The following is an 18,679-nucleotide window of genomic DNA, read 5'->3' as shown; positions in this document are numbered from 1 at the left end:
TTATCGTGAGCTTTTGAAAGTTAGTGGGAAGAATAAAAGATTGGAAATTGGCATTTTGTTTCCAAATTGCAATTTGGCGGTATAAAAGTTTTAATTTATAACAGTGACCAGAAAATGTACTAAGGGGGAAAAAAAGCTGTATCACGTTCCAAAAATAAATGAAATGTTAACATTTTCAAAATAATGGTGGTGAAACTTGATATTATTATTATATTTATTTTACTGAGTTTCATTAGAGGCACTATTGCTTGAATTTCGTGGGCCTTATACGTACAAAATATCTATTTTGTTTTACGTTGTCATAAAACCAATGTTCATAGATAAATGTTTTTGGATCCATAAAATCTACATATAATAGACCATTTAAATGATCTATTTCATGTTGTACTATCCTAGCAGACCAACCCCTGGTTTGCCAGGTTATATGTTTGCCCTTTTCATCATATCCTGATGAAAAAAAAGGTTATTTCAATGCGAAAAACATTTTCTTAAACATTTTACCAGATAATTTTACTTCTAAAAACCTCGAGACACTACCACTGTAGCTGCCAACACTAGCGCAGGATTCAGGAAATGCAACTTTAGAGTTATTTAGTACTGACATTTCTGGGTTTATGAAAACCTTTTAGTACAAAATATGCAGTTATTAACAAAGCATAGCAAAACTACACTAGTAAAATTGTAGTGTACCTTGAAAGGTATTACTTTCATTTCTCTCGCTTTGACTATGGCTGGGGGGTATTGAGACAGCATTTTCTCTGTGAATTGAAAAGTTATTATTCTCAATGGGCAACCAATCTGAGGTGCTGCTAACCCCACTGCATCTGCTTTCTTCATTACAGATTTCATTTTATTCACAATCTAAGCCACAAAATTTATATTTAGTTCCAGAACATAGTTTATCCTTATACGGAAACCTGCATCTCTTATTTCTTGACTGTTAATTTTATCAAGCTGAACTTTTTCACTTTTTGCTCTTAAAACTGGGTCCCCTTTATAAGGAATAAAAATTCAATGGTCTATGTTTAATTGTTACATATTTGAAAGTTTTCTTTACCTATCAAACTAATAAAATTATACGGTGGCTTTTTCATAGTTGGAATCCATAAATTTTTGTACCAGTTTATAAATTTTGAAATGAATGTTTTTGGCTGTCTGGATACCATTTCGATATTTTCGAAACTATATTAAAAAAAACTAATAATAAAAATATTGTGGATTTGGAAGGTAATATTTAATTCTTACCACGTTTAAAAGGTAATCGAGTTCAAGAGTTCAAAATACGTTCACATGATCCAAAATAACCAATAAATTTATTGCTTTCTATTTCGATTCGTCTGCTTCATATTCTTTAGAGCCTAGTGTTAAGAATTTCCCTGGAACTTAATGTCAAATTGGAAATGGTACGAATTGACTGATTTAGTTTTGTGTAATTTGGTTAAAACAAATTAATGATATTTTCAGGATTTATCTGCATTTTCTAATAACAACTTTGATGTATATGATTGGGTAAATTCCACATTTGAAGCTCAAGAAAATGAGAGTGATAAACAAGCGCTTGCTGCTTCTTTAACATTAAAACTGGAATTATTTATTCAGGTTCAACCACATTTTGCTAAATTTTCTTAGTAGTGATAGAGTGTAATTTTTAAAATGCCTTTATTATAGGAGGTAAACAATGCATTAGAAGAGACGGCTCAACATGTAATTTTAAATTTGCCAAGAGTTACTAGAGAAGTGGAAGCTATGAAACAAGAAGCATTGCTTTTACAGGAGCAAATGAAAACTATTAAGCAAGACGTAATAAAAGTTGAACGGGATTCTGCAAAATCAATGCATAATTTGCTTCAAATTGATAGCATTAAATCTAGAATGCAAGAAGCGACTAAAGCTCTAAAAGTAAGTACCATTTTTAATACATTTACTATTATCATAAGTATAAGGAATAACTTAATTTTATTCAGGAAGCTGATAATTGGTTTACATTATCTGATGATGTTGAAGAAGTTTTCAAAAAGGGAGATGTCAATGAGGTACCAATAATTTTGATGAATGAAATAAGGAACCATTTATATTTTTCCTTATTTCAGATTGCTTCTAAACTTATTGGAATGCAAAGTAGTTTGGTAATATTCTTTGGAATATTTGTAAATATTAAGAATGAAATGATATTCAATAATTATTCATCTTAAGGAAATTCTGGTTGATGTCCCTGATTACGAGGAAAGGTGTCAACGTTTAGAACTGTTGAAAAATAAATTAGAAGCTATACTTAGTCCAAACCTGGTAGCATCTTTCAATGCCCAGGCTATGGGTAAGTGTTATAACTAATATATAAAATTTAATAAATTTTTTTATTTGTGATATTTTGTATATCTCAAGATACAACATTAATGTACGCTAAAATATTCAGAGATATCAAAAGAATGCCGCAGATGATCAAATACTATCATAAATGCCAACGAGTAATTTCCATGATATTATTGTATTAATTATAGTATAAAAACTAGGGGGTCATGTGTACGTCCTAAATGTAGGATTGTATGAACAAATATTTTTTATATTTAATTTTTTTAACCAATTATGCGCTCCCCCGAACTAAAATCCTGGCTACAGCACTTTTTTTTTAAATTAGTTGCAGGTACTTCAAATGTGGTGCAAAATTGTTGAGGCTGACCCTGAAGAATCATTTTCAGATCATTTAAATAATCTTTATGATACGTTACTATCCACTTGGCATACTCAAGTAATTAGTTTCATTTCATTTTTCCTTCTATTGTTTTTAAAACCGATTATTTGTTTTTAGTTTGGCTTTACGAGTCAAATATTTCTGGACGTGAATCCGTCTCAGATTTTGGCAGATTTATTTGTGGATATCATATCTAGTCTTGATCCTAGTCTCGAATTTTGTCTGGATGCTGCATTAAAACAACAAACAAATCCATTGATTTTTCTTATTTCTTTAAGACAAGTAAGATTTTATTTCTATACATTTAAAAAAAAGATGTTCACTGTTTAATTATATAACTTATTTGGTTTCATATAGAAAACTGATAGATTCTGCAGAAGTTTAGAATTAGCCATTCAGTCAAATAATACAGGTTAGGAAGTGTAATAACAATAACGGATATAGGTCCCTAAATGCATTCTTGCTTGTTCTGAATTATTATTTTTTGCAGCCTTGGATTCAAGTTTTTTGACTTCTCTCGTAAAAACTATTTATTCCATGTACGGTGTACATTTGGAGAAGTACCAAAAATATCAAGAAAGAGAACTGATGAGTAGACTATCAAATATGGAATTGATATCTGGAGATGTCGCTGAGTCAGTTCAGCTACTCAATGATTCAGTTACCAAAGTATTTAGTCTGATATGTGAGGTAATTATTTGTATCTTTACTAATTACTTAAGAAAATAAAAAAATTATATAGCTTTTATTTCCAGGCTGAATCTCAATGCATGCAGCTTACAAATGGCTGTTGCTATCCTTCACTTTTCAGAGCTGTTGAGGTATTTTATAGAGAGTATGTATCCAGGTTTAGACTTGTTATTAGCAAAGTAAACAATGGTAGTAAACAAGGAAGTGAAAGTTTGACTGCTATGGACCACGATTGGACTGGATTTCAAAATGCCCTTCATTTACTTCAACTATTGGGTAATGTATTGTTATTTTTAATTCAACCTAATGTTGAAAGAACAATTAAGTTCATTTATGATTATACCTAATTATAGGTGGAGTTTTACTTCAAATTGAGAGCTTGGAGGAAATTTTATTATCAAATATTCAGACAATGATTCAGAATTTAGGTTATCCTCATTCAAAAGCTATCACTGAGGAAGAGACTCGGTTGGTGATAGGTATTTTAGTTTAATATTCTTTTAACTTATGTTATATTTTGCTTAACAGCTTGCCAATCAGCCCATTTCATAGTTACGACGATGTGTTGTTAACCTCTTCCACCAAAAGGGAACTTAAAGATTTAATTAGAAGATTTCAAAGTGGTATATAAGTGGCATTCTTAGTTTCTTACACATTTATTGTTTTAAATTGAAATTTGATTTTAGGTAAGGATAAACAATTTTTAAATGGCGCCAGAAATGTGATTGAGAATATGTGTGGTGAAGTTGGGAAATTAACTTATGACCTTGTTTTTGAGAACATTAAATCTCATCTTCAGATGGTTCCAACAATGAAAGTAAGTGTATAATAAAATAAGGTTCTTACAAAATTTTTCGATATGAGGAAGTGCTACAAACAGATTTGCAATTAGGTTCAGTCTGGGGGTCATTGACTCTCATAATAAATGTTGGGACCCTTGAAATAAATCATTCAAAGAGGGGTCAAGGGTCACCAGGACCCCAATTTAAATGAAAAAGTTTTAAAAAATTTCGCAACATATCATAAACTATTTGCTTTTCCTGTCATTTCTGTATATATATAAATATATATATATATATACATATTTATTTAATTTTCACTACCCCATTTCACTCTCTCACAAGTCAGTGACCCTCATGAAAAATATCACCATTTGCCAGTCTGGCTACACAACACTGGGTGACTAAATTATTTTGTATGCCACATGCGATAAAAATAAATTAGTGCGCATTGTTCCCGCATACAATAGGTAAGGGTAGTTTTGGTCTCTTATTGTTGTGTAGCGCCCCTTTTATTTAAAAACATTACAAGAAGCTCATAAAAGTGAGTAGAAATTAAATCCAAAAATCAACTGCTAACATGTGCTACTTATTTTAATGTAACTAGGGCCAATCACCCCTAGTGGCAGAAATGTGAAATATGGAAGGTTAAATCGTCTTTAAAGTTGCCGTATTTTTATCTCGGAACTTAGTAAAATTTCGTTTTGCCATGTGTTCTGATCAGATTTAAATTTACCGCGTTTTTTTGATTATTGGTTTGTTTAAGAGTGACGTCGTATAATTAGGCATGATGATTGGTCAATGTTTTTGATAAAATTAAAAATAGGGTCAGGACGGTGACACGAATCACGATATAAATAAAATGATTGATTAGATTCTGAAATTTAACAGGTTTGGATGGATGAGCAGTCGAATGCCACATTAACATCTGACTTACCCACATTCAGTATTTCTCCTCAGGAATATATTACTGAGGTACAATAAGTAACAGTTTAAATCTTTAAAAAGTATTTAATGGGCAAAAAATTTAGATTGGTCAATACCTTATGACATTGCCTCAACACATAGAACCCTTTGTTCTTCATGATAACCCAGCTTTATTGAAAGCAATGCAGTATGGAAATTTTCCATGCACGACTAAGTCAGGTCAGCATTCGTATTAAATCTATACGCATTTTCCTCATTCTTGTAGTTAAATTTTAAACTTAAGTCGTAACTCTTTTTGAAGTGAACTAATTGGGATGTGTTTAGATGAAGCGGATCAAGTTGCTGAGTTTTTGCTTGGATCAATTGCGCGTGGAACGTTGGAAGCTTACGTAGAGAAAATTCTACAAATCAAACATCTAACACAGTTTTCAACGAATCAACTTGTCACTGATTTAAGTAAGTTATCTTTATTTTTTTCGGGTTGTCTAAAAGAGTCAAGTTTTAAAAAGCGTGTGAATATATAGGCTACTTGTCTGATGTACTTGAAGACTTAGGTTTAGTCCCATCGCAAAACTTGCAGGATTTATTGGACTTGTTAAAAGCATCTCCGGATAAATTATTTTCGGTGTCGCGGAACAAACCTCGTAGTTTAGTTAATTCGATTCAAATGATGAGAAAGTTAAGGAAATATTAACCAAACTTTTAATGTTTTTATAAAACAAGGGTTTAATTCTAAATGTACAACATTCATGTTACGAGGGTCGTTTATTATTGTCTTTTTACAAAACTAACACTGAAAAGTTTCTATTACGGCTAATAAAAACAAAAAATCAAATTTCTGGCTAAGTAAAATTGGGGGAAGAAAACCAAGGAGGTTAAGGTGGGAATTGAAAATATTAACTTATGTACAATTAAATTTTTTTAAAGCGTAATATCACATTCCTTAGTGTTTTAAACTATAAACTGTGACCCTGTGCAAAATATAGGTGTAAAATTAATTATTGTACAGGGTAACAATTCGCGTTAAATATCTTATACAAATGGGGGTTTAAATTGGGAGATGATTATGGTCAACAAGTTTAAAAACCTATATACAAATATTTCAACAAGATTATATTTATCTTCGGGTACTAACTTAGCAGATTTTATCTGTCATTGTCAATAATTGTAAAGGCTGAATTATCTAACACTTCAAAACTTTCGGAACCCATTGAAACGTACAAAACTTTGGTTTCTGTCCCATCCACTACAGTGGTGTTGGAGCCGTGTAATAGCTGCAATGCCATATCCCCATCTAAGGCAAGGCCACCATCTTCCAAAACTAGAGTAGCGGTTGGGGGTTCGGCGATGCTAGAGTCAATAGCTACTTCCGCATCATTTTCTTCATCACACACCACAATACCACCATATTCATCCTGACTAACAACTAACGTTGCCGTAGGAATGCCATCGTCTTCCTCCTCAGTAACAATATTACTTTTGTCATCACTATCTTCCACACTATCTTTCTTATCTTCTAACCCATCCGTGTCTACTTCTTCATCTGACACCATTTCCAATTGCTTTCTTCTTTGCCACTGTCTTTTAGGACCTTTAATGACTTGTTTGAGCGAGACCCCCTCGTGATGCTTTTTCACATGTCGACTAACAACATTTTTATGCTTATTTCTTTAAAAAAAAGGGGGGGAATGAAAATATGTTAATTTGTAAGGTCAAGGCTAACACTTACTTATAATCGCATAACTTGCATGTAAATAACATGAGATCTTCATGGGACGGCATATGGGCGTTTAGTAAACTGTAATTTTTAAACTTAAGCGAACAAAATTCACATTTTACAGTTTTGATGTTCTTTGAAGGAGGGTGTTTGTTTTTCAAGTGTTCTTCCAATTTTTCTGCTGTCATTGCAACATGTTTGCATTTCTCGCAGTTAAACTTCGTCGGTAATACTTTCTCTTGCAAGGCAGAAAAACTAAAAAAACCATATAAATTAAAAACAAAGGAGAGGGTGAAATTAAATTGTTAGAACGTACTCTATTTCTACAGGTTCGGTTTTAATTTCTATGCCCCTCTTGGCAAGTTGGCACTACAAGAATCGCATTAATTTAATGAAATTAAAAACACTAAATCACTTAAATTTAATTTCACCTCGTGATCTCTATGCATAAGATAATTGTAATGGATTTTTGTACTGTAGCCGCAATCCTCGCAGCTATAACAATTTGCGTATTTACTAGAAGTTATTTTTGACAAATTAGAAAATAGGTAAAAAAAAACTGACACAAAGCTCTGATTCGCATGTTTTTCATAATGCCTTTTCAGGGCTTTAGAATCCCGAAATTGTTCATCGCATTTGTCACACTTATACCTTTCGCCAGTTTCATTAGCCTGGTGTTTTATTTGCATATGTTGGGTCAAGGCTTCTTTTGAAGAACAGATCTTACGACAAATTAGGCATCTGAAATACAGAAGTGTCTTTAGTAACTAAACCTTTTTGAATGAACAAGAGATAGGTATGCTTACATAGCATTATTAGGTACTTCAAGATTCAAATTTTTAAGCTCTTCTCGGCCCTCATCGTGATTAGAATAGTGGCGTAGAAGAGCTTGCCAGCTTGAGCCTGGCTTCTGACAAATAGGACAGATAATATTTCGAACCTCTGTAAAGGTTTTAATCAGGTTATGAAAGAGGTTCCTCAATTAATTATGTATTTGGAAAATAGTGAATACCACTGGCGCAGTGAAATTTCAAGTGTAAATTTAGCATATCTTCATTTGCTAAAGTTGTCTTTGGGCAGACAGGGCACTTGAATATTTTTTCTTCCATGATTGGAATCTTTTTCTTGGTCGTTTTTTTACTATCATTGCTAGTGATGAAAAAAATGGTTAAAATAATATTTTAAAATTGTTAGCCTACAAATATTTACCCCGAGGTCACGTCAGCATTTACAGGCAGTAAATCTTTGGCTGTTACAACTACAGTAGGTTTTACTACTACTTTGACTTCGCGCAACCTTGGTTCATACTTCATATCAAATATTTTATTACTTCCAAAGTAATAAGATTTTCGATTATTATAGACTATAGTTCTCAAATAGACACTTTGAGACATGGCTTGTCTGACCAGGTCTAAAGGTAGCGCGTGTATATTGATGTCACACTTCTTCAATCCAAATACCTTTGAATAATTGGTACAAGTTTTTTCCACATAAGGAGTTTCTAAAATGTCAATACTTGCGGGTATTGTTGGATCACTTAACTGAGAAAAATCTTGTATTTTCGGTATTTCAGTGGAGTCTGTATCATTTGGTTGAATAATTTCAAACTGTTCAAGACCTTCTCCAAAAACTATGGCTTTGCTAGCCCCATTTTGGTCAATATTTTTTTCTTCTGTAAAACTAGATGCTGTAAAGATAGCGGGACTCTCATTTTGCAACTCCAAAGGTGTAGGTTTTGAGTTACATCCAGTTTCCTCTACAATATGATCAGTATCTAGCTGGGTAGATTTAGGTTTCAGATCTACAGTCTTAACATCCAAAGATTTTAAAGTAATTTTCATTTGATTAATTTCCTTGTCTTTCTCAATTGGCTTTGGCTCGGTTATTGCAAGTTGGTTGGGCTCTATTGAAATAGAGATCCCTTCAACCTTGGAGCTTAAAGTTTCTATGGGTTCATTAGATGCCACGGGCTGGCTTTCGATGGTAGAATTTTCCGGAATCAATGGTTCAACGTAGCCTTGATAATCTGGTTTGTTTTCCAAAACAATTTGGTCCTCTTCTTCCTCAACCACTTCAGAGTCTCCGACTATGCACATTGCATCTTCAATATCTGGATGTTGCATTTCTATAGGGAAAGTTTCGTAGGTTTCGCAAACTTCTGAAACAAACACTTCTCCTATTTCTTCAGCGATTATATTGTCGCTAGTTTCAACAATCTGAATAGTTTCCTTTTGAGGTTCTTCAGCGAGCAATGGACTTTTTGATTTGGTCAGTGGAACCTCTTTATTAATATCATCTTCTATAGGAATTGGTTCTTCAGAGCTTTGCATTGGTATAGTGGTTGAAATTCCTTCAGATTCAGAGGATTCAACAACTATCTCATCGTGAGATGGTGTTAGAGCTTTCTGTGGCTCAACAGAGTGAGAAAAAGTTGGTGTTTCATTTGGTTTGTCATCCTGAAGAATGGATACATTCGCATCCATGTCAATATCCATTGAAACCTTTTCTATCAAGGAATCTTCGTCACTAAGTTGAAGGTCATCAGCCAAGATGTTGAACTTAATTTGTTCTACATTGTGGTCATCATTGGCCAAATCTATATTAAGGCAATTTTCAGTTTCAGAGTCTCTTTCTTTATCTAAAACTTCATTAGTTTCGCGATCAGAAAGCACATCTACAGGTTCTTCAGTAAAAACACTATTTTCTTTTGACTGGCTAGAATTTTCAGACATTGCTGTTGAGATGGTGGTACTAAATAGATCGCCTTTGAGAACATTGTTCAAAGCTGCTTGGTCAGTATTTGGTACAATTAAATCAGAGTTCAAAATTGAGCTAGTTTTATTGAGAGTTTTATCAAATAAACTGATAACACTGGGGTCCTGGGGTGTTTCTGAAGTATTCCATAGTCCTGATGGTATAGGATCTTCATTAAAGACAGGTAATGGAGTAATGCCTATTGGGGCTTGTTGTTTACCAGCCAAATCACTTAAAACATCCTTCAGAAGAGAGCTACTTGAGGTTGATGGGTAAACCGGTGGAGTTTTGTTTTTAACTTTTCTTTTAACTGGTGTGGGAGTTTCGGGGCTCTCAAGCTCCATGCGACTTGTACCTCTTTTGCTTGTTGAAATGGCGATAAAGCGGTGAACAAAGCCTAATTGAGGAAAAAAAATTGAGTAGTAAACAAATGTGAGAAAACGAAAAGAATAAATAAAAGTATTACTGGAGGGTCCTTTAGCCTTTAGGTTCTGCCTGAAGCTGTATCTGCCTGGCGGACCTTCTTTGGATGGTTCTGGAGTCGAAAAGGGACTAACGTATGGATCCCGTGATGGCGTATTTTGATTATTAGAAGGGCTTTGATAATAATGAGGAATATTATTGATGCTAGGTAAACTGGGCTGGATTTGATTTAAATTGTTAGCTTCAACCACAGGCTGCTCCTCAGTCAAGAAACTAACGGAACGTTTTCGGTTTTTGTGAGGTTCGTTAGGGGAGATTTGCTTTTTGGACATGGAGCTTTTCAGTGACCTAGATTCATTTTTGTTTTTCTTCCCAATAACTTTTTTAGGTACTCTTTCATCCTCCGGAAACATCTCCTCCAATATTTTATCTTCATCCTCTGTTAATTTTGGCCATTCATCATCAGTTTCTTCATCTTTGGGAGATGGTTTCCTTTTCTTTCCTTTTTGTTTTGGCCCACCACCTGGACTAGCAGTTGACTCAATGGTGAAGGGACTGTCTAAAGGAGCTTCATCACTAACATCATTAACAACTCTTGCTTTTGGCTTGGGTTTTTCTTTCACGCACTCAAGGTTAAAAAAACTATCAGACAAAAGTTCTGAGTCATAAAATTTTTCTGAATTTGATTCTGGATGGAACAAACCTCCAGATCTTCCAAAAACTAACGAATGAGGAGACACTTTCATTTCTGGTGGAATTGTATTTTGCACTGAGAACAACAAATAGTGCAATTTGTTTGTCCACGTGTATGGATATTCTTTGCAAAATTCTTCAAGCTTCTTGCAATAAAACGCGTTTATTTCTTCAACTGTGATGCTAAAAGAACTGAAAAACACATATAATGAAGCTTTATGTTTGTCCAAAACTTCTTGGTATTGATTTAGGTATTCTTCCGTGCTTGGTTTTGGTTGTCCATTCGTGTAACTTTCCTCCATGGTAACATGTACAGAGTAATCGATGCAACCGTCACTATTGGAGTGCACAATCGAAAAATTCACCAATTCACTTTGAAGCACTTTGAGTATAGAGCTAGGCGATTTTAAATTTACAAATCTGAATGACAATGGAAAGCCAATGGTGGAGAATTCTTTTAATATTCCTTTGACAACTGATTTTTCATTCAAATCCGTAAGTGGTACGTAACTTGTCAAATTAGAAAAAACATCCACCAGGCGAATAACATGGAAGACATTTTTTCTAGTAGAGTGGAAGTTCTCCAAGATGTCTATTTCAACCTGCATGGAGTAAAATGTTTTAAAATATGCCCAGATAATGAACATGGATATGTCATTTACCAATTTCCATGTATTTGCTTTTTCTTTCTCTTCCTCTTGTAGAAAATTCCATTGAATGTTATTAATTTCTTTGCATACAGGACACTTTTTGATAAATTTAATAACATCAGTGAACATCATCCGCCAGTAAAACTTTGCTGATAACATTGAAGCAGTTTTATTGATTCCATAATGTTCTTCATCTTTTGTGTGAGAAATACGAATGGCATTTAACTGATCAGCAACTGATATTGGAACGAATCTCAAGTCTTCAACACCTCTGCCTTTTCCCTTGTGATAGAGAATGCCATTTATGACCTAAAATATGTAAACATTAAGTACTACATCCATTTTATCCAGATGAATATTTAAATTCAGGTAATTACCTTATATTTTGATGACCTTTTTTCAATGATGGCCTTTTCAGAGTCAGTAGCACCTGTCCAATAGGTTCCATTTTCCAGATAATTGATAATTTCATCGTAATATCTTCGATACATGGTCATAGTAAAGAGAATATCTATATTCCCATAGAAAATCAATAATCATTCTACTAAATTTAACTTTATAATACTAGTAGATGGAATGATAAGGTCTTTATTTTAATAATCAAGCTCTCACATTGCCATGACAAGTTTAATATCAAGCAAAATTTATATGAAATATTCTCATTCAATCCACCAAACTCATAGATACTAAATAGAGGTTCCAATACATAAAACCATACTCGTAATCTAACAAAATATGCATTACAAACAAGACGATTTTTAAAAAAGTAAGAGTGGGAAACAGGCCTTGGTCACGCTTCCCACCGATTCACCAAAGGCTTACAAAATGGCGCGATCGCGCTAAGCCTAAATTCTAAAGACGCAATCATTTCATATACGAAGATTAATTTTGTAGAGAAATACGCACAACTTTAAGTTCTTCATCAGATATAAGGCCAGCTTCTAGTAGAAGTTGATAAATACTTTTTATACCCTAAAACAACGCAAAACTTATTTAAAAAACGCTGTTTTGTCTAGACTACCAGCTTAGAAAGCGTTCCAGTCGTTTTTTTCCTGCTTCGACCATTCTTCACTTTCTCGAGTCACTCAATTTTTGACATTGAGAATAAAGTCAACTTAACTTCAAATAAAAGATAGTGGGAGAGTTGTTACGATCACATTTGTGGGCACTATCAAGATAAGCTGTTACAATTGGGCTCTAGCCACTAGCAAGACGAGGGTGTAAAGAAATGACGTCACCTTACAAAGCTTCAACCGTGGTTTTGCTGATACAACTTCCGTTGGACGTTTCGATTTCCGCATTAGGCCGCACCTTATTTTTTTTACAGGTGTTTAATCAAAGAAGACATACCCAAGGAATTATAACTACAATTTTAAAAATCTTTAATGTATAATGGCATATGTAACATAATTACTCATAAGTATGCCACTGTACCTTTATTCCATTCAAAAATCTTCACTAACGGTATGTTTCACCACGAACCAGTAAAAAGGTGGACTACGTTAGATTTTAACCTTTTTATTTATCCTAGTAATTTTGGGAGTCACACTATTGGCTAGTAACATATTTATTTAAGCCAATAGAAAACCTCTAAATTGAGAAGGAACTTTTTGCATCGGAATAGTTGATTTTATAAAATAAAAAGTGGTCTTGCCCAACTTGTTAAAATGTTGCTCTTACGTCACAAGACCCAGCTTTATTAGTGTATTCCTCGCACGAGCGATTTGCACGCGCTCTAGAAAAAGCTATATTCCTCGCGACTGTAGCGCGCGCTCGTAGGCTTGTCAAAGTAAGAGACTGTGACGTAAGAGCAACATTTCAACAAGAAGGCCACTTTACTTTATAAAAAGAACTATTTTAGGACCTGTTTCAAAAAAGTGCTAGCCCATTGAATTTAACATGTGCGATTCTAGCAAAGAAGACTTTTGCAACAGGCCCTTAGTCAGCCCAATGTAGCTTTATTGAAATTCATAAACTCGCTCGGTTTGTGCGGATGAAGTTAAATTATGTTAGATTTAGAAAGATAAAAGGTTGGGGAAATGGAACCAGCGTTATTAAAACCCATATCAAGCCTAGAAGAGTTAGGCCTAGGCTTAAAAGAATCTGCAAAGACTCCAACCTTGAAGATGCGCCAGAAAAGCTCAACGTGAATTTCAACTATTTTTTCCAATAAACCTGCTTCTTTTATTTGACAATGCAAATTTGTTTTAGAACGTGAGTCTCCGAGAACTTCATTAATTTTCAAATTATTACATTAACAGAACTTGACACTATATTGTAGTTCATTTTAGCTCCTAAGCATTGGTTGTTCAAACCGGTTTGTTAATTTTGTTTACTAAAATCAAAGATAATTTAAACTCGTACCCTAGATTCGAATACTGAGAGCTTTCCCATTGACGGTTTTGTTACGAAGCGTTTACCCTTTTCCGGCACGTGACCTCAGAAAAATCGGGCTCCATCGGTTGCGGCACGGCCAACTTCGATCACGCGCTGCCGCGCTATATAGCGCGTGATCGAAGTTGGCCGTGGTTGCGGTAAGGCGCAAACCATGGAGCGACTTTTTTCTGAATTCCGGCGGGAAGTGGGTAAACGCTATCGGCAACGCGCGAGAGAGTGATTTCGAATCTAGGGTACGAGTTTAAATTATCTTTGCTAAAATAATGGCCGTTGGTTTATCAGACGTAGAGCTAATTATACGACGGCATAATCGGCATTTGAGATTCGATGACGTCAAATATGACATAAAATATTACGCAATATCTGTGAAACAAACCGTTAGTGAAGAAATATAGCTAGTGGCATACTTATGAGTAATTAAGTTACATATGATAATGGTTTTTAACTTCAGTCATATTAGTTTGTTAATTTTTAAATTTGTGGGTGGTACAATTATATATCGTTTTTCATTGACTGCACCGATCAACATTTCATATTCCATTTGCGTGCTCGAATTGGCTCCGATCAATTGTCAATTTTCTGCTCAGAGATCGCTCGAAACCTATCTGCAAATTTCGACTGATCGTTGGATCGAGATCGCTCTCAGAGCAAGTTTTTTTTGCGTGTTCCTTTTTAGCGCTCGAATAAACGCTTCAATAAATCATCATAAAAAAAATCGTCAAGAAGTAATATTTCCGTGAGCCAGGACCTGCAAGTTACTATTCATAAAGTGCTTGTTGAAGTAATGGAAAGTTATCACCTGTACGGTATGCAACAGATAGGTAGCCCTCCCGCCAGCCCGGGTTTTCAAAACGCCGGCAGCGCCGTCGATATTAAGAGAGCCTCTATACGTGGGACGTCTTGTTTCTATTCCCTCCAGGACAAATTTTGGCGGTGCTTCCTCCATGTTTTGTCCTTGACGGAATCTAAAGACGGATTCTCTATCGCTCATGACCCACCGAGGGCGCTGACATTTTTCGTCCCTCGCCGCATATCCTTCTAACATATAGGATCCTTGTTTTTATAAAGCAAAGATAATATAACTACGTACCTTAGATTCGAAATAACGGCGTTTCTCGATAGCGCGTTTTCTCGTGAGGCTTTTACGGAGTTCGCACCGGAAATCGGAAAAATCGGGCCCCATAGGCTGCCGCGGAGTATGCGCCATCTATTGATCAAATAACGAATTTTTGATTAAAGGGGCTCCATAGTTCGGTGGCAAAATGTGTGTAAAGTCAGTAAAGTGCGAAATTTACGGTTGACTCTGCCCGCCTTTGCCGAGTGAGGGGTTGGGGGGGGGGAAGGAAAAGCATGCTCAATTTTCTTTTTTTTGCCACCGAACTTTGGAGCCCTTTTAAATAAACATTTGACATTTCCAAGATGGGGAAATCATGTCAATATGAGTTTTGCAAAAACTACGGTATATCATTAACTAACATTTCTGTTTGTTTAAAGTTATATCTAACTTTATCGAATACATTAGATCCTATAACTTGAAATATTGATAAATAACTTAAAGCTCAACCGTAAGACCAGTTATATCAAAAATCTCCTTCAATCTCCTCTTTTTGTAACGACATCAGTTTAAATGTTCGTTGATAGAATTGTCGTCAAATATTACTCCTATAAATATTTAAAATGAAATAGTGCTTTAGAATTGTTTGATAAAAGCATAAACGTGTTTATGATACATTCATGATGAAATCGTAAAATTTCAATAGATAACCCAAGATTATATTACTCACCTTAAGTTTTATTTCGTTTAGAAACCTTTTTAAAGTTATAGGTATGATCCATTATTGTTTTAAAACAATATAACGCAAAAAAATCTGGTATCTTGAAAACCGCAAGTCAAAAACCACGGCACAATTTTTTTTTTCAAAAAATAATAAACTTTATTTTGGTGCACATGACAACTAGGCCTTCGCACCATACACACCCTGATACAAATACTCAAAAACAAAAGAAGAAGAAAAATATATATACAGAAAGATAAAAATTGGCAGTCCTTTCTACTGTTTTCTCTTCTGTGTTTTTAACAAAAACAAAAATGACTATTTATGTCTGCTTTGTATTCTACTTGCGCTTTAAAAAATACTGGCCGCGCGAAAAATAGCACAGATATCAGAAATGATTGCCATGTCTCCGTTTTGGACCGCGGTTTTCACCCCTTGTAGATTTGTATCATATCTGCCTGTGTTTAGGGCATGAAAAAGTCTTGGCCTAACTGGTTGACCACGAACACAGGAGAACAGAATATGCTCCACTGTCTGGACCTCCTGAGTGTTACAACTAGTACAAGCATTCGACTGTTTTAAGTTGATAAGGAATAGTCTTTCATTGGTAGGTAAGCGATCACAGTTCAGTCTGGCACAATTTTCATTAAAACTTCACGTTTTAACTAGATGTCGGTAGCGCTGCAGATTTTTCGGACTTCCGCCGGGAGCTCAGTAAGAGCCTGCGTTTACGCGCAAGGAGCTTGATTTCGAATCTAGGGTACGTAGTTATATTATCTTTGTATAAAGTAACCGGGCCTTCTTGTTTAAATGCTGCTCTTACGCCACAGCCCCTTACTTTTACCATAGACAGTATCCTTAGGATATCTACTGTCTATGCTTTTACAAGCATATGAGCGCGCGGTACAGTCGCAAAGAATATAAGGCTGCGTTCAACAACTCTCAACGAAGTATCTAAAAAATTATTTTCGTTGAGACCGTTGCTAATGTGACGTAGGATCTTGTTGAACGCTTTTTACTCTTGTAAATTTGGTTGCTGCAACGTAAAAACCTGCTTAAAAAAACGATGACTTCGTTGCTCAATGGGACGTCAAAACCGAAAGTCAAAAAGCCGTTCAGCTTTTCTAGAGTTACTGAATGCAGCCCTGGTTTTTCTAGAGTGCGTGCAAATCTTTGTGCTAAGAATATACTAATAAAGCTGGGTATTGTGACGTAAGGGCAACATTTTAACAAGTTGGGCAAGACCATTTTTTATTTTATAAAATCAACTATTTTAACCAGGTAACTTTTTTTTGACATATTAAGGCTTATTTCTATTTACAGGTGAAAACAACTATATAAACATTAACTTGCAAGTCCTGGCTCTCGGAAATATAATTAATTCTTGGCCACCAAACTGTTACATTCGATAAAAAAGGCAATTTAGACTCCTTAGTACAGCGGTTCCCAATTTTGTTTTGCTATGGAACCCTAAATTATTTTCCTAATTCTGGCGGAACCATAGAAATCTCATAGGTAACTAGAATGCTCCCGTGTAACTGGCAAATGGGCCAAACGCCGTGGCAGACGATAGCCAGATCTCAGCCAATCAGAGCTCAAAGAGTGGTTCTGCCAAGAATTTAATGTCACCAGAGAGAATAACGTCACCTATCTCCCGCTATAGTAGCGGATCCAAGGAGGATTAGGCGGAACCACTCTACGGCCTCTCATTGGCTGAAGGTTCAAGGCGAACTGGCGTCAAGCTCGGCCGTAGGCGGCAGCATTCTAGTTACCTATGAGATTTCTATGGGCGGAACCCCAACTAATTTTTTTTAATTATCTTTAAAGACTCTTGACACAAACAAAGATGGCCGGGCTGCGAATTCTCGGAACCCCTGTAACCCTTCCAGGGAACCCCCGGGTTCCGCGGAACACCTTTTGGGAACCGCTGCCTTAGTAAACCACGGTTTACTTTTCATACTGAAATATATATAAAAATACACTTTTTTCTTTCTAAACCAATGTTTATAGGCCTCGGTAAAGAGCGGTATCAAAGTTTACTTTTCTAAGCAGTAGCGGCCCTAGAAAGTTTTTCAGGTGGTGCGAGATCTCATTGTTGCCTCTCTGAACACTGGCGTGACGGCGTCTTTTGACAGCGCGAGCTCAGACATTTCGGTCTTGCGGTCACAGATTATTGGTCCCGGTATATCGTTGCATTTTCGGCGCCCCATCCCCTATGATGGCACAGGCCCGTACACAGTCGCCAAAACTCGGGGGCGCTCACATTCTTTTTGGGGGTGCCAATACCTTGAGTAATTTTTATCTCCCCACCTATGAAATTAGTAAATATACTAATCCGGTTGTAGCCCTAAAATATCCGTCGAAACATCTTTGATCAGCTGGTTCAATATTTCTACAATTGAAAAATTTTCTGGTGCAGTGAGACGCGCGAAAGCAATTTTCATGAACTTTAGTAAAATTGTTTCAAATATTTACTGATACTAGCTCTCTAGTAAAAGTAATTTTCCTTTTTGATTAATATACAAATATTTTAGATCATATCTTTCGGTAATTGAGCAATCGATTTTTTTTGGGTCAGTCAGATTGGGGATGCTCAAGTACTCATTTGGGGGCGCTGAGCATCCCCTGGCGCCCCCCCGTGTACGGGCCTGTATGGCACTCGGTGTGGTCGCACCGTTCACACCGCCCTAGGGCCGGGGCTGTTTCTAAGGCAGGGGAGCCACAGGGGCACGATCCTCCCAGAAACGTACAAATATTTCAATTTTTTTTCTTTTTTTCCAAGGGTGTGGCAGTCGAACCAAAATCCTGGCTACGCTAAGGTGCACCTGATGTAGCTTTTGACTGCTGCTGAATGAGCGAGTGGTTAATATATTTTGGTGTTGAATAGTTTCTATTCCTTACTTATGTTTTATTGGTTGGGAAAGGTTTCGTTTGAAAGATGACACAATAGCGTGGAATAATAGAACCCACGGGAGTAGTGCATAGATGTGCCAGTGCCATTCTGTTTCACCAATGGGCTGCCAGACGGTTGAAATCCCGCCACAAAAGAGGAATCCACACATCTTCGGCACACTTATGAAGACATGATTGTCAACTGCATTCTTATTTTACCTTAGCTGTATCCCCCACTTAAGGAGCATTTGAACCTTCTTTGAAACCAGAGACTTTTTATACGCTTCGCTACT

At 35.6% G+C, this 18,679-nt stretch overlaps 3 protein-coding genes across 10 annotated transcripts; 1 reads left to right on the top strand and 2 right to left on the bottom strand.

The window, feature by feature from the left end:
• Positions 1-9: 9 nt before the first annotated feature.
• LOC149927189 (peptide deformylase, mitochondrial-like) lies at positions 10-1,313 on the bottom strand. Of its 5 annotated transcripts, XM_090159332.1 has the most exons (7): positions 1,246-1,313; positions 1,058-1,182; positions 922-992; positions 815-861; positions 691-758; positions 502-622; positions 10-447 (listed from the first exon to the last, which is right to left on the bottom strand). In XM_090159332.1, exons 4-7 carry the CDS (start codon positions 822-824, stop codon positions 242-244), a joined length of 405 nt encoding a protein of 134 aa, XP_090015458.1. In that variant the 5' UTR covers positions 825-861; positions 922-992; positions 1,058-1,182; positions 1,246-1,313; the 3' UTR covers positions 10-241. The 5 variants fall into 5 exon arrangements, with proteins under 5 accessions (XP_090015458.1, XP_090015454.1, XP_090015456.1 ...); XM_090159328.1 differs by having other exon boundaries at positions 691-861; XM_090159331.1 differs by having other exon boundaries at positions 289-447; positions 515-622; positions 691-861.
• Positions 1,314-1,347: 34 nt separating this feature from the next.
• Positions 1,348-5,795, top strand: Cog7 (conserved oligomeric Golgi complex subunit 7). Of its 2 annotated transcripts, XM_090159589.1 has the most exons (19): positions 1,348-1,403; positions 1,465-1,599; positions 1,669-1,899; positions 1,965-2,033; positions 2,091-2,126; positions 2,194-2,314; positions 2,383-2,465; positions 2,636-2,746; positions 2,807-2,971; positions 3,047-3,101; positions 3,180-3,379; positions 3,445-3,655; positions 3,733-3,847; positions 3,908-4,002; positions 4,066-4,196; positions 5,050-5,133; positions 5,190-5,304; positions 5,410-5,541; positions 5,610-5,795. In XM_090159589.1, the coding sequence occupies exons 1-19, from the start codon at positions 1,401-1,403 to the stop codon at positions 5,777-5,779; spliced, it is 2,262 nt and encodes a 753-aa protein (XP_090015715.1). In that variant the 5' UTR covers positions 1,348-1,400; the 3' UTR covers positions 5,780-5,795. The 2 variants fall into 2 exon arrangements, with proteins under 2 accessions (XP_090015715.1, XP_090015716.1); XM_090159590.1 differs by lacking the exons at positions 5,050-5,133; positions 5,190-5,304; positions 5,410-5,541; positions 5,610-5,795 and adding an exon at positions 4,766-4,961.
• A 270-nt stretch (positions 5,796-6,065) lies between these two features.
• On the bottom strand, positions 6,066-12,533 carry LOC149927187 (uncharacterized). Of its 3 annotated transcripts, none has more exons than XM_090159587.1 (12): positions 12,229-12,533; positions 11,700-11,833; positions 11,335-11,631; positions 10,023-11,274; positions 8,012-9,953; positions 7,815-7,951; positions 7,609-7,744; positions 7,454-7,543; positions 7,234-7,318; positions 7,119-7,171; positions 6,815-7,057; positions 6,066-6,753 (listed from the first exon to the last, which is right to left on the bottom strand). In XM_090159587.1, exons 2-12 carry the CDS (start codon positions 11,817-11,819, stop codon positions 6,231-6,233), a joined length of 4,878 nt encoding a protein of 1,625 aa, XP_090015713.1. In that variant the 5' UTR covers positions 11,820-11,833; positions 12,229-12,533; the 3' UTR covers positions 6,066-6,230. The 3 variants fall into 3 exon arrangements, with proteins under 3 accessions (XP_090015713.1, XP_090015714.1, XP_090015712.1); XM_090159588.1 differs by having other exon boundaries at positions 7,234-7,297; XM_090159586.1 differs by having other exon boundaries at positions 7,234-7,297; positions 7,367-7,543; positions 12,229-12,532.
• Between the last annotated feature and the right edge of the window lie 6,146 nt (positions 12,534-18,679).

The sequence above is a fragment of the Leiobunum rupestre genome, chromosome 9, assembly GCF_980474605.1.
Source record: "Leiobunum rupestre chromosome 9, qqLeiRupe1.1.hap1, whole genome shotgun sequence".
NCBI lineage: Eukaryota > Metazoa > Arthropoda > Arachnida > Opiliones > Sclerosomatidae > Leiobunum > Leiobunum rupestre.
The sequence above is the reverse complement of the archived record's forward strand: the minus strand, read 5'-3'. Positions and strand labels throughout refer to the sequence as shown.

Bases quoted from the DNA above. Each gene is read 5' to 3' on its own strand.
- LOC149927189 (XM_090159328.1), bottom strand. From the start codon at position 1,166: ATGGTATCCAGACAGCCAAAAACATTCATTTCAAAATTTATAAACTGG. The intron at 993-1,057 runs GTAAAGAAAACT...TTCCTTATAAAG, and splicing joins TAATTTTATTAGTTTGATAG to GGGACCCAGTTTTAAGAGCA. The intron at 862-921 runs GCAGGTTTCCGT...TTTGTGGCTTAG, and splicing joins ACAGTCAAGAAATAAGAGAT to ATTGTGAATAAAATGAAATC.
- LOC149927187 (XM_090159586.1), bottom strand. From the start codon at position 11,819: ATGACCATGTATCGAAGATATTACGATGAAATTATCAATTATCTGGAA. The intron at 11,632-11,699 runs GTAATTACCTGA...TACATATTTTAG, and splicing joins AAAGGTCATCAAAATATAAG to GTCATAAATGGCATTCTCTA. The intron at 6,754-6,814 runs GTAAGTGTTAGC...TTTTTTTTAAAG, and splicing joins TGCAAGTTATGCGATTATAA to AAATAAGCATAAAAATGTTG.
- Cog7 (XM_090159589.1), top strand. The intron at 4,197-5,049 runs GTAAGTGTATAA...GAAATTTAACAG, and splicing joins AGATGGTTCCAACAATGAAA to GTTTGGATGGATGAGCAGTC. The intron at 5,134-5,189 runs GTACAATAAGTA...CAAAAAATTTAG, and splicing joins CTCAGGAATATATTACTGAG to ATTGGTCAATACCTTATGAC.